At 45.4% G+C, this 13457-nt stretch overlaps 1 protein-coding gene across 3 annotated transcripts in view; it reads left to right on the forward strand.

Annotated features, from left to right (window-relative positions):
• LOC139531819 (collagen alpha-1(XV) chain-like) overlaps positions 1-13457 on the forward strand; it is a 93699-nt gene that overhangs the window by 48333 nt on the left and 31909 nt on the right. For all 3 annotated transcript variants that reach the window (XM_071328688.1, XM_071328690.1, XM_071328689.1), the window contains exons 4-5: positions 3489-3563; positions 8651-8743. In XM_071328688.1, coding sequence (XP_071184789.1) covers positions 3489-3563; positions 8651-8743 — 168 coding nt within the window. The remainder of the gene's footprint in view (positions 1-3488; positions 3564-8650; positions 8744-13457) is intronic.

Genomic DNA, 13457 nt, shown 5'->3' on the forward strand with positions numbered 1-13457 from the left:
GGTCATCAGGGCTTGCCACAGGCTGGCAGCATGACTCGGCTCCATAAGCTTTGAATGACTTCACGGTCGATTGCCTGGGAAAGAGACAGTAGGGTGAGTCAGTGTGGAGAACTTGACTAAGAGCTGGGCTCACCACTTCTGCTGACATCATGGTCAGCCATTTAGATTTTAAGGCATGAAAAACATGACTGTAAACCCTGATGCAACATAATGGCAATAGCAGAGGATAGAGGACTGAATGACCTATACATCTTTATAAGATATACAATAAATGCTATAAATTAGCATGTGAATGCTTGTGGAATGAACATATCGTGCCACAAACCAGTGTTCACCTAGCCGGAGAGTGTTTACTTAACTCTGGATTTGTTGTAAAATGTTTAGATGAAGAGAAAATGGACATTGCTTAACTGGTTTTCAGTCAGACTGCGTATGTGTGACTCGAACCCGGCTCTTCTGCGAGCCACAAGACTGTTATCCCATTGACCTAACTCCTAGGCATTACAATGCAGTTTATTTCACCCTTAGATATAAAATAACCAATCAATTGCTACTTCCACTCCACCATACCACTACTTAATGTTGTACTAATCTAAACAGAATGGATGAACTAATAAATCATTGCCTGCTTCAGGTTGAAAGTGCACCAAAAAGCTATTTTCAAGCAGCTATTTTCCTCTCATTAAAGGTTCATTGGAGCGATGGGTTGGTAGATTCCGAGAAATACAGTTAACCTAGGGGAGAGGAGCAGGAAACTCTCTCTCTTCCAACCTGCTTGTTTCAACCTGCACCAGCCTATCTCTTCCAACCTGCTTGTTTCAACCTGCACCAGCCTATCTCTTCCAACCTGCTTGTTTCAACCTGCACCAGCCTATCTCTTCCAACCTGCTTGTTTCAACCTGCACCAGCCTATCTCTTCCAACCTGCTTGTTTCAACCTGCACCAGCCTATCTCTTCCAACCTGCTTGTTTCAACCTGCACCAGCCTATCTCTTCCAACCTGCTTGTTTCAACCTGCACCAGCCTATCTCTTCCAACCTGCTTGTTTCAACCTGCACCAGCCTATCTCTTCCAACCTGCTTGTTTCAACCTGCACCAGCCTATCTCTTCCAACCTGCTTGTTTCAACCTGCACCAGCCTATCTCTTCCAACCTGCTTGTTTCAACCTGCACCAGCCTTTCTCTTCCAACCTGCTTGTTTCAACCTGCACCAGCCTTTCTCTTCTCACGTAGCACCCGGGAGCAAAGCAGACGTCTCGCTGATCAGAGCCTACCAAAATATAAATCACTCTGTGTTCATTGCTCATCTTCCTTTAGTCCTCTCTCTTTCTCTTGCTCTGCCAAGAGCGTGCGTGCGCATGAATGTGCGGGTGTGTGTGCGTGAGTGTGTGCGTGCGCGTACGTGTTTGCATCCGGGCAGCCAGGGAGTCATGGTAGTCATACCATACTGGTTTGGGACCAGTGATCTTCAGTAACAGCCAGTTCTGATAGTGACTCCCATGTTTCTTTTATTTCTAAATATCTTTAAGCGTTAGCTAAAATCTTGTGAAGAGACTTTGTGTAACCCTGACGTAAGCAGCATATGTTTTAGATGTTCTACTTGATAGGACCATTCATTGCATAACTTATCATTACAACACAAGACCTTCGCGTCTGCTGCCTTTGCAACGGTTACTTGGTTCCAACAGACATGGTTGTTTATACAATGTGGTGGCTTGTGCTGTGAGGAAAACCCTCCTCTTGCTGGGTACCAGTCGCTGTCTGCTGTAGCCAGCTTGTTGTTACCCTGCCAAACAGTGTGCAGAAAAGTTTAGTCAGTCTAGCCAATGCTCCTCAGATTACAGGCAGGCCGTGTGATAACGTTACTGATCCAGTGAGGTCTGAGGAAGAGAGAGGTACACCACTCCCCCCTCCTCCTCGTCTGCAGCCAGGACACAATCCTCCCCGTCTGCAGCCAAGAAAATCCAGCTCGGCTGAGACATTGCTCTCTGTGCCTTTGGCAACATCCCCATCCTCATAAATCTAAGCTCACTACTCCCCTCCGCCACAGGGATGCATACTCTTACCATACTAAGTGTACCCTCTAGCTGAGGGTAGCTGCTTCTAGCTGCTTTTATATGTGCCTTGTTTCATTTACTTCAAATGTCCCTTTTCTAAAATAATGTGTATTTACAAGTTGCATTTTATTGTTCAGCTTTTACTGCTATATTTGTGTTTACTTGATCGTGTCAACTCTGTTTACTTCATTCTTCTGCTGTTGATGCTTATTTTTGTGTTTATGTCTGCGTACTGTTAGATTAGTAACACATAGCCAATCGTGGACATGGATCAAACAACACTATTGGGGGGGCGATGCTCTGCAGCTGACCCGGCGCTACTTCCAGCCTCTCGTACAGTATGTACTGTTTGTGTGTGTGGCGTCTGAGGAGTCGGGATTAACATAAAACAGCAAAAAGAAGAATATCCGATTCACATTGGACAGTATAGTTCAATTCTATTATTTTGTCTTTGCTCAGTTATGTCATCGTAGGGGTGAAAAGCAATATCAGTAGTCTACCGTAGCATTCAAGCAATATCACAGATCAGGGGTGGGATTCGACCCTTAGAGCAGCTTTTTTCTCGCCCATCAGGCACTGGTATCACACACAGCGAGCAATGCACACAAACACATACAATCACATGCAATCACACAGCCGCTGATCAGTATGGGTCAGCAGCACCCCCTATAGTTCACAGCTTCAGTGTTTAGCAGTGTTTCCCAAACTCGGTCCTCGGGACCCCAGGGGGTGCACGTTTTGGACTTTGCCCTAGCACTACACAGCTGATTCAAATAATCAACCAATCATCAGCTGAACGCGATTGATGGGTGTTTCCTATTTGGAAGGTTCACTGATCGCAATGCGTTTAATTCAAGTTTAATTCAACAAAATGCTTGATTGTGCTGTACCGTACTCTTCTCGCGTCCTTTTTCTATTCAGAAAAGCTCATGAAACTTTGAAGGAATCAGAGCTCGCTGTTGCATGGCACATTTGTTGTTTATCTGCAAACTCTGTTTACAGCATCAACAGATGGACTTGATTTGGTTGACCCAGATTGCCTCTCTTCTCCCCCTCTCCCCTCCACTTGTTTCCTAGAAGATGTGTTGGATTAAAAACAGGTGTTTGTCCTCTGGATAGAACCCATAAATAGATTTACCAAGCATGCCTTTGTCCATTTGCAACACTCGTGTTATTCATTGCTAGAGTGGATCTATGTTCTGTTCGAGTTATAGCAGTTTAAAGGTTGCTTGTCTTGAACAGTTATTGTCAGTAAGACTAGAGGCACCTGTTCGCCATACTTGAAATGCTGATTTCAAGTACGCGCGTGCGTGTGTGCGTGCAAGGGCACAAGGGTTCATGCATTTACTGTGAGTGTGTACACTAGTGTTATTGTGACTTACCGTCTCCCCCCTCTCTCTCTCTCTCTCTCTCTCTCTCTCTCTCCCCCCCAGGGTTCTATTCAGCAGCTGGTTCTAAAGGGGGACCCCACAGCCCCAGATGACCAGTGTGAGGAGGACGACCCCTATGTGAGTGTGTCCCCTTAATCCCAATACTCTACCTTTAAGGACAATTCCACCCAAAAACTATATTTTGGTATTTGGTTCATTAGTCCATTTACTATTTGCACTCCCCCCTTTGCACTCCCCCTCCCCCTCTTACACCACTCCTACTCTGTGTTGTCGTCTATGCATAGTCACTTTAATAACTCTACCTACATGTACATACTACATACTTTCCGGAGTTCCAAATTAAGCAGCAGCAGCTGAAAAGATGAGCTCCTACAAATATTGAAATTTAAATGTTTTTTTTAGAGTAAAGTACATCGAAAAAAAATCAAAAGAAAACTGCAAACTGAATAGGAGACCAAACAAGCAGCAAACAAAGAAGAAAGGCTTTTGAAAAAAGTAACAATTTTTCATAAAATTATACCGTTTTCTTAGCTAGCTAAGTTGTTTACCTGTTGCTAGGCAGTTGCTAGGGACATTCCTGAAAGAAGCTAGCTAGCTAACAAGGAGTGTCTAGTTGGCAGAAGAGAAGAAGGGACAAAGAAGGGACAAAGTGGGACAAAATAAGGACAGAAGAAAAGGGAAAGGGGACATTAAGGTGAAGCAGTCCTCTAAAGACACAAAAGACAATAATACAAGAAACAACACTTCTATTGCCTCTCCCTCTACGATACGCACTTCCGGTTTGGTTTGGAGCGAGTAGTTGCATTCCGCTTTGCTCCACAGGTAGTATTACAGGTAGTATTACATTTCATTTCATTACAGTACAACAGTTTGATTTGTTTGATCTTAGCTGGCTACATAGCCGTCTTTGTATCCAAGATAATTGTGTAGTCTAGAGTAATTGTCGAGGTTACCTAGCCAGTTAGAGGTCACCTAGCCAGCTACACTTTCAAACAAAGTCAACAACGCAGCCACTGCTAGCTAGCCTATTTCACCAGCCAGCAGTACTATATCATTTTAGTCAATAAGATTTTTTGCAACGTAAGCTTAACTTTCTGAACATTCGAGACGTGTAGTCCACTTGTCATTCCAATCTCCTTTGCATTAGCGTAGCCTCTTCTGTAGCCTGTCAACTATGTGTCTGTCTATCCCTGTTCTCTCCTCTCTGCACAGACCATACAAACGCTTCACACCGCGTGGCCGCTGCTACTCTAACCTGGTGGTCCCAGCGCGCACGACCCACGTGGAGTTCCAGGTCTCAGGCAGCCTCTGGAACTGCCGATCTGCGGCCAACAAGGCAGAGTTAATCTCAGCCTATGCTTCCCTCCAGTCCCTCGACTTCTTGGCACTGACGGAAACATGGATTACCACTGATAACACTGCTACTCCTACTGCTCTCTCCTCGTCTGCCCACGTGTTCTCGCACACCCCGAGAGTTTCTGGTCAGCGGGGTGGTGGCACTGGGATCCTCATCTCTCCCAAGTGGACATTCTCTCTTTCTCCCCTGACCCATCTGTCTATCGCCTCCTTTGAATTCCATGCTGTCACAGTTACCAGCCCTTTCAAGCTTAACATCCTTATCATTTATCGCCCTCCAGGTTCCCTTGGAGAGTTCATCAATGAGCTTGAGGCCCTGATAAGTTCCTTTCCTGAGGATGGCTCACCTCTCACAGTTCTGGGTGACTTTAACCTCCCCACGTCTACCTTTGACTCATTCCTCTCTGCCTCCTTCTTTCCAGTCCTCTCCTCTTTTGACCTCACCCTCTCACCTTCCCCCCCTACTCACAAGGCAGGCAATACGCTTGACCTCATCTTTACTAGATGCTGTTCTTCCACTAATCTCATTGCAACTCCCCTCCAAGTCTCCGACCACTACCTTGTATCCTTTTCCCTCTCGCTCTCATCCAACACTTCCCACACTGCCCCTACTCGGATGGTATCGCGCCGTCCCAACCTTCGCTCTCTCTCCCCCGCTACTCTCTCCTCTTCCATCCTATCATCTCTTCCCTCTGCTCAAACCTTCTCCAACCTATCTCCTGATTCTGCCTCCTCAACCCTCCTCTCCTCCCTTTCTGCATCCTTTGACTCTCTATGTCCCCTATCCTCCAGGCCGGCTCGGTCCTCCCCTCCTGCTCCGTGGCTCGACGACTCATTGCGAGCTCACAGAACAGGGCTCCGGGCAGCCGAGCGGAAATGGAGGAAAACTCGCCTCCCTGCGGACCTGGCATCCTTTCACTCCCTCCTCTCTACATTCTCCTCTTCTGTCTCTGCTGCTAAAGCCAATTTCTACCACTCTAAATTCCAAGCATCTGCCTCTAACCCTAGGAAGCTCTTTGCCACCTTCTCCTCCCTCCTGAATCCTCCTCCCCCTCCTCCCCCCTCCTCCCTCTCTGCTGATGACTTCGTCAACCATTTTGAAAAGAAGGTCGACGACATCCGATCCTCGTTTGCTAAGTCAAACGACACCGCTGGTTCTGCTCACACTGCCCTACCCTGTGCTTTGACCTCTTTCTCCCCTCTCTCTCCAGATGAAATCTCGCGTCTTGTGACGGCCGGCCGCCCAACAACCTGCCCGCTTGACCCTATCCCCTCCTCTCTTCTCCAGACCATTTCCGGAGACCTTCTCCCTTACCTCACCTCGCTCATCAACTCATCCTTGACCGCTGGCTACGTCCCTTCCGTCTTCAAGAGAGCGAGAGTTGCACCCCTTCTGAAAAAACCTACACTCGATCCCTCCGATGTCAACAACTACAGACCAGTATCCCTTCTTTCTTTTCTCTCCAAAACTCTTGAACGTGCCGTCCTTGGCCAGCTCTCCTGCTATCTCTCTCAGAATGACCTTCTTGATCCAAATCAGTCAGGTTTCAAGACTAGTCATTCAACTGAGACTGCTCTTCTCTGTGTCACGGAGGCGCTCCGCACTGCTAAAGCTAACTCTCTCTCCTCTGCTCTCATCCTTCTAGACCTATCGGCTGCCTTTGATACTGTGAACCATCAGATCCTCCTCTCCACCCTCTCCGAGCTGGGCATCTCCGGCGCGGCCCACGCTTGGATTGCGTCCTACCTGACAGGTCGCTCCTACCAGGTGGCGTGGCGAGAATCTGTCTCCGCACCACGTGCTCTCACCACTGGTGTCCCCCAGGGCTCTGTTCTAGGCCCTCTCCTATTCTCGCTATACACCAAGTCACTTGGCTCTGTCATATCCTCACATGGTCTCTCCTATCATTGCTATGCAGACGACACACAATTAATCTTCTCCTTTCCCCCCTCTGATAACCAGGTGGTGAATCGCATCTCTGCATGTCTGGCAGACATATCAGTGTGGATGACGGATCACCACCTCAAGCTGAACCTCGGCAAGACGGAGCTGCTCTTCCTCCCGGGGAAGGACTGCCCGTTCCATGATCTCGCCATCACGGTTGACAACTCCATTGTGTCCTCCTCCCAGAGTGCTAAGAACCTTGGCGTGATCCTGGACAACACCCTGTCGTTCTCAACTAACATCAAGGCGGTGACCCGTTCCTGTAGGTTCATGCTCTACAACATTCGCAGAGTACGACCCTGCCTCACGCAGGAAGCGGCGCAGGTCCTAATCCAGGCACTTGTCATCTCCCGTCTGGATTACTGCAACTCGCTGTTGGCTGGGCTCCCTGCCTGTGCCATTAAACCCCTACAACTCATCCAGAACGCCGCAGCCCGTCTGGTGTTCAACTTTCCCAAGTTCTCTCACGTCACCCCGCTCCTCCGCTCTCTCCACTGGCTTCCAGTTGAAGCTCGCATCCGCTACAAGACCATGGTGCTTGCCTACGGAGCTGTGAGGGGAACGGCACCTCCGTACCTTCAGGCTCTGATCAGGCCCTACACCCAAACAAGGGCACTGCGTTCATCCACCTCTGGCCTGCTCGCCTCCCTACCACTGAGGAAGTACAGTTCCCGCTCAGCCCAGTCAAAACTGTTCGCTTCTCTGGCACCCCAATGGTGGAACAAACTCCCTCACGACGCCAGGTCAGCGGAGTCAATCACCACCTTCCGGAGACACCTGAAACCCCACCTCTTTAAGGAATACCTAGGATAGGATAAAGTAATCCTTCTAACCCCCCCCCCTTAAAAGAGTTAGATGCACTATTGTAAAGTGGTTGTTCCACTGGATATCATAAGGTGAATGCACCAATTTGTAAGTCGCTCTGGATAAGAGCGTCTGCTAAATGACTTAAATGTAAAATGTAAATGTAACTAACCGAGCCCCCGAGCATTGACTCTGTATCGGTACCCCCCTGTATATAGTCTCGCTATTGTTATTTTACTGCTAGTCTCGCTATTGTTATTTTACTGCTACTCTTTAATTACTTGCTACTTTTATCTCTTATTCTTATCTGTATTTTTTTGAAACTGCATTGTTGGTTAGGGGCTCGTAAGTAAGCATTTCACTGTAAGGTCTACACCTGTTGTATTCGGCGCATGTGATTAATAACATTTGATTTGATTTGATATAGTCCCAAAAAATGTTTTGCATGTCAGCAATCAAGTTTTCAAGATATGTAACTTTCCAAATACAGATGGTATTTCCGCCATACAACTATCACCTATGAAATATTTTCAAATGAATCATAAAGGAAAGAATGCAATGAGAGGCTATTTAAGGCTGTTGGAGCAGTATTTGTGGTTAACACCAGAGACAGTGGTAAAGCATTGTACAGGGGCTAGCCTAGCTGCAAGGTTCACTGGTATCCTCAAAGCTTGAGGTAGAAGTTGCCTCCAACAGGTGTGCTTGGATCAGATGACTCCACCCCCAATACTAAAACTATTATGAAAATCTTAAATCTGACCTTGAATCAGCACTAATGGGCTGAACTACTACCTACTCTATCAAACCTGAGAAAGGCTCATGATGAATGGGCTCATCACCCCCTCTTGTGGTTGTGAGAGAGCATCACAGGACTGTGTGATAGTGGTCTGCAGCCTGCAGGGCTTTACAGATTGTTTTGGTTGATTAGATTTCTTTGTATTTTTCCCCCTCTGTTTTTATCTCTGTTTTTTAAGTATTTCCACATGCATAAGCCTGAGTTATTGCTACTTGGAAAAGCATTAGATAATTGGCTTGTGATTGAATATGTAAAAAAAAAAAAAAAAAGGAGATTGCAAATTCCATTGTTATTCTCTTTCAGGCATCTGGGTATGGGAGTGGAGACGACTCCTTCGATGACACAGAAACTATGGATGAAGTGAAGAAGGTAGTGGAGGAGAGAGAGTACATTATGGTGAGTATCACACACACACACACACACACACACACACACACACACACACACACACACACACACACACACACACACACACACACACACACACACACACACACACACACACACACACACGTACAGACCCAACCATGTACAGTATATTAACATGTAGATATATTTTATCCCACAAGGATAGTTTACGAAATACTTCAATTGAAACGTCAACAAAATGTACACCTTCTAAATCCATACTTCCACAGTGTTTTTACAGTACATCCAGAATCAAAGGGCCTGGGATCAATCCAATTCAAAAATGTCCTCCTAATAGGGCCAGTTAGGTGGGAGACGTGGAGTTATGCCGTTCCTCCTGCCAGGTTCTCCATGTGAAAAATGCTCTTAGCTCAGCCAGATCTGGCCTGATGTTCTTGGACCGCGTCTGGGAGGAAAACCTTTCCTCTTCTGAATATCAGCTGCTTTCTGACACATCTGTGCTCCACTCCCCCATATCTCACCACAGCCATTTAGATAAGAACACATTGGTTATTCCCAGAGATGGAAATTAAGCTAGCTCGTTTGATATGGAGTCTATTAGAAAAGGTCAGAGTGAGTTCTGCATCCAAAAACATGTTACTGTCTGTCTCACTCCCACTCCTCTGCTGCATCCTTCTGCCCGTTTGGAGTGAGATGTATTGGTCTTTAGCTTGAAGGACATTTTCATGCCTCAAAAAATGATCTAAAGTTGACAGACACATCCCATGCTATATGTCGTGGAGATCATGCTTTGTTGACAAGATACCATTGACACTGCCTTCCGTCATCTTTTCAGTGCATTGAACTTTCACATGGACACCAAGCAGACTGCTTAACATCACAACTGCTTAGTCATTCACTGATGCTTGGCAGAGTTTCTCTTCCAATATCCCATTAGCTTTTCTCTCTCCAATTACCAGGGAATGGATATGATCTGAAAGAATGTGATGAGATCAAGAGTTCAGTAGGAGAGACCACACAGTGTGCAGGTCAATGGGAATTTTCTAGTACACTTCAGGGAAGCACACTTCTAAGTACAAGGATAGTAGTAACCCAACTTTGAAGCACCACATGGTTGTGGTTAGTTAGTTAGGCAACACACTACCAAGGTTACTTATTTCTCTCTCTCCCCTTCTCTCTCTTGTGGTCTCTCTCTCTCTCTCTCTCTCTCTCTCTCTCTCTCTCTCTCTCTCTCTCTCTCTCTCTCTCTCTCTCTCTCTCTCTCTCTCTCTCTCTTTCTCTTTCTCTTTCTCTCTCTGTCTCTCTTTCATTATCTCTCTCTGTCTCTCTGTCTCTGTGTCTCCCTCATTCTCTGTTTCTGTCTCATTCTCTCTCTGCCCTTCTCTCTTGCTGTCTCTATTTATCTCTCTCGCTCTCTCTCTCACGCTCTCTGTCTCTCTCTCCCCTTCTCTCTATTGCGGTCTCTCTGTCTATGTCTCTCTCTCTCCCCCTCTCTCTCTCTCTCTCTCTCTCTCTCTCTCTCTCTCTCTCTCTCTCTCTCTCTCTCTCTCTCTCTCTCTCTCTCTCTCTCTCTCTCTCTCTCTCGCTCTCTCTCTCATTCGCTCTGTGCCCTTCTATCTCTTGCGGTCTCTTTCACGCTCTCTCTCTCTCCCTCACTCTCTCTCCCTGTCTCTCCCTCTCTGTCTCCCTGTCTCTCTCTCCAGCTGTGTGTGAAGGTTGGACTTTGTGTGGTCTACACTATCCTCCCTTACTTCTCCTTGAGGCTGCTCCCACTCACAGCTTGCTTGTGTCCTCTTTCCTAGCTGGCATTGGGGTAGACTCAGGAAGGGTGATTTGGCTAATGGGGATTTTGGGGATTTTCTGAGGGAAAACTGGTCCTAGATCTGTGCCCATGGGCGGCTTCATCCGGGAACATAGGATGTACTGAGGCAGGGGAAGTTGTCTCTGGCATTCCAAGTGTGCTTGTGGATCCGGTCCCAGCGTTTTCCTGCATAGCTGGTTTGGCAGGGCTCCTGGTCCGTCAGCCCACACACACACAAACACATTCATACACACATATGCATGCTCACACATACAAATACAAACATAAACACACACACACAAACACACATACGCATAAACACACATCCACATACATAAGCTGTGAGCCAGAGAAAGAGAGAAAACACACCATGCAGCACCTCTGCCCCCTACTGGAAAAGAGTATGAATTAGGCAGTTTGAGAAGATTTGAATCCTAAGCAACCTGCATAGACATTGTTTGAAGAACAGTAGACCAACATAGCTACTGTAGTAGGTCAAAGCTGTGGGCTGGAAAACCTTGGTAGAACATGGGTGAAGTAGGCTCGCTGGTGCTCATGTGAATTTCCTTTTTCAGCTTTCTTACCTGCCTACTTCTCACTTAAAACATATTTTAGCATTTTATTTCAAAAAATGTATTGAACATAATACAAAAGGACACACAATCAAAACCACAGGTCACAATTACAATAGAGGATCAAATTACATCAAATGATTTTGCAACATCAGAGTATTGCCACAGTTGTAAATGTGTAGTTTTAAGTGTTTACAATTACCATTCTATTACTACAATGACTATTTTATACAGCCACCCCCAACCCCCACCCCGCCACCCCTGCCACTTTTTTTTTTTTTTATTCAGAAAAAGGAGGTTTGAGTTTCAGAAAAACATATATAATCCTGACAGGGTCAAACCTAACAGCGTGGACATTTGGAGCCTAAATTAGTCATAGCTCTGTGGGTGATTGAGATTAAGATAGCATAATGGTAAACACTTGAAGAGGATTTAACTTCTATATGAAATGTATTTTGTCATTTTATGAATTTTCTCTGTAATTTAGCTTAACAGTGTGGAAATGTATGAGTGAGGCAAGCAGACTAACATGAAACATGTAAAAATAGATGTATATTTATTTAGCTTTGCACCATTGTTTTCCCACCAAACAAATAATGACACCTCCTGAACCACATGTCATTGTGGGAAGGGGCTGTTTTCTTAAAGGAGAATTACTACAAACTAGCAGGGTAGAAAGTGATATCAGGGACACACAGAAAGGGTTAAATACAATAATAATGAATACAATAATCATGGAGAAAAAAAACGTTTTGATGAGAGAGATTTTAACTAGTACTATAAAATAATGAAGAAAGATTGTATTATTTTATGGCTTATATTTCTTGTAGAAGTTGATGAATAACACCCGGCAACATGGCAAAAACGCCTACATCCACTAAATTTTTTTTTCCAAATGCATAAAAAGTCCTTTTCAAGATCCATATTTTTTTGTTTTTAAGGTAAAGCACGCCTGACCTTATATTTAAAAGTTTTGGAATTCACCTTTTACACTAAAAAAGAGGTGATATTTCCTGGGGATAGAAAAGATACCGGGTGGTAGGTGGACCCACTTACCTGAAAACCGCATGGACCGCATGGACCCACTTACCTGAATACTTACCTGAACATACTTACCTGAACATACTCAGCTAAATACTTACCTCAACATACTTACCTCAACATACTTACCTGAACATACCTCAACATACTTACCTGAACCTGAACATACCTGAAAATACTGTAAAGCAGTGGTTCCCAACCTTTTTAGATTACTGTACCACCAACTGAATTTTCCTGGAGTACCCCCTCATTTTACAATTAAGCCTATGGTCTCATGAGTCTTCTCAAGTACCCCCTGTGGATGGGCCAAGTACCCCCAGGTGTCCTAGTACCCCTGGTTGGGAACCACTGCTGTGAAGTACCTTCAGTTTGATGGCTAGCTAACTACCTGTGAAAGGGGGATACCTAGTCAGTTGTACAACTGAATTCATTCAACTGAAATGTGTCTTCCGCATTTAACCCAACCCCTCTGAATCAGAGAGGTGCGGAGGGCTGCCTTAATCGACATGCACGTCTTCGGCGCCCTGGGGAACAGTGGGTTAACTGCCTTGCTCAGGAGCAGACCGATATATTTTTACCTTGTCAGCTCGGAGATTCGATCTAGCAACCTTTCGGTTACTGGCCCAACACTCTAACTGCTAGGCTACCTGCCGCCGCCTCAGCACCTCAGCACCTCAGCACCTCAGCTTCCATAATCTGATTCCTGATGTGGATGTGTTCCAGGATATTCTCAAGGAGACACTTGTGAGACTGTTTCTTCTTGAGAACTTTCATCTTTCTCAAAGTGGCATTGTATGCATGAATCACCTTTCTATCTACACACCTGACCGTTTTCACCACCAGAGCTTTCAAAGTTTTTATTTTTGTCCTGAAACTCATTCACCTTGTTCTCCTTTTCACAAATATCCACAATCAAAGAATATGTATTTTTCACCAGTTTGCTGTTATACTCTCTCATGATGGGTTTCATTCCAGCTCTTGTTGGAATCCACAACAACATGGTAGAGGCAACAACATCAAAATCATACTCGCTGTCTGCCAATGGTGACGATCACAGGCTCAAACTTTCCAGTGGTGTCAATGGCAAAGATTTTCAAGCCTTGGGTTCAGAATGTGTTCACAAGAGTTGATGAAAGTTGTTCAAATAAAGTTATGTAATAACCCACCAGAGATCCAGAAAAGTCATCTGAATCTTATATAGTTTGCCCAGTAAGGACTGAAAGTAAATTCTGAAAATGCAACAAATTATCATGGCAACAATTCAACCAAACATTCCAAATTCTCAGGTCTCCTTGATACGAAATGCAAAGCCATAGCAACAATGCTT

The sequence above is a fragment of the Salvelinus alpinus genome, chromosome 10 (assembly GCF_045679555.1).
Source record: "Salvelinus alpinus chromosome 10, SLU_Salpinus.1, whole genome shotgun sequence".
Taxonomy (NCBI): Eukaryota; Metazoa; Chordata; class Actinopteri; order Salmoniformes; family Salmonidae; genus Salvelinus; species Salvelinus alpinus.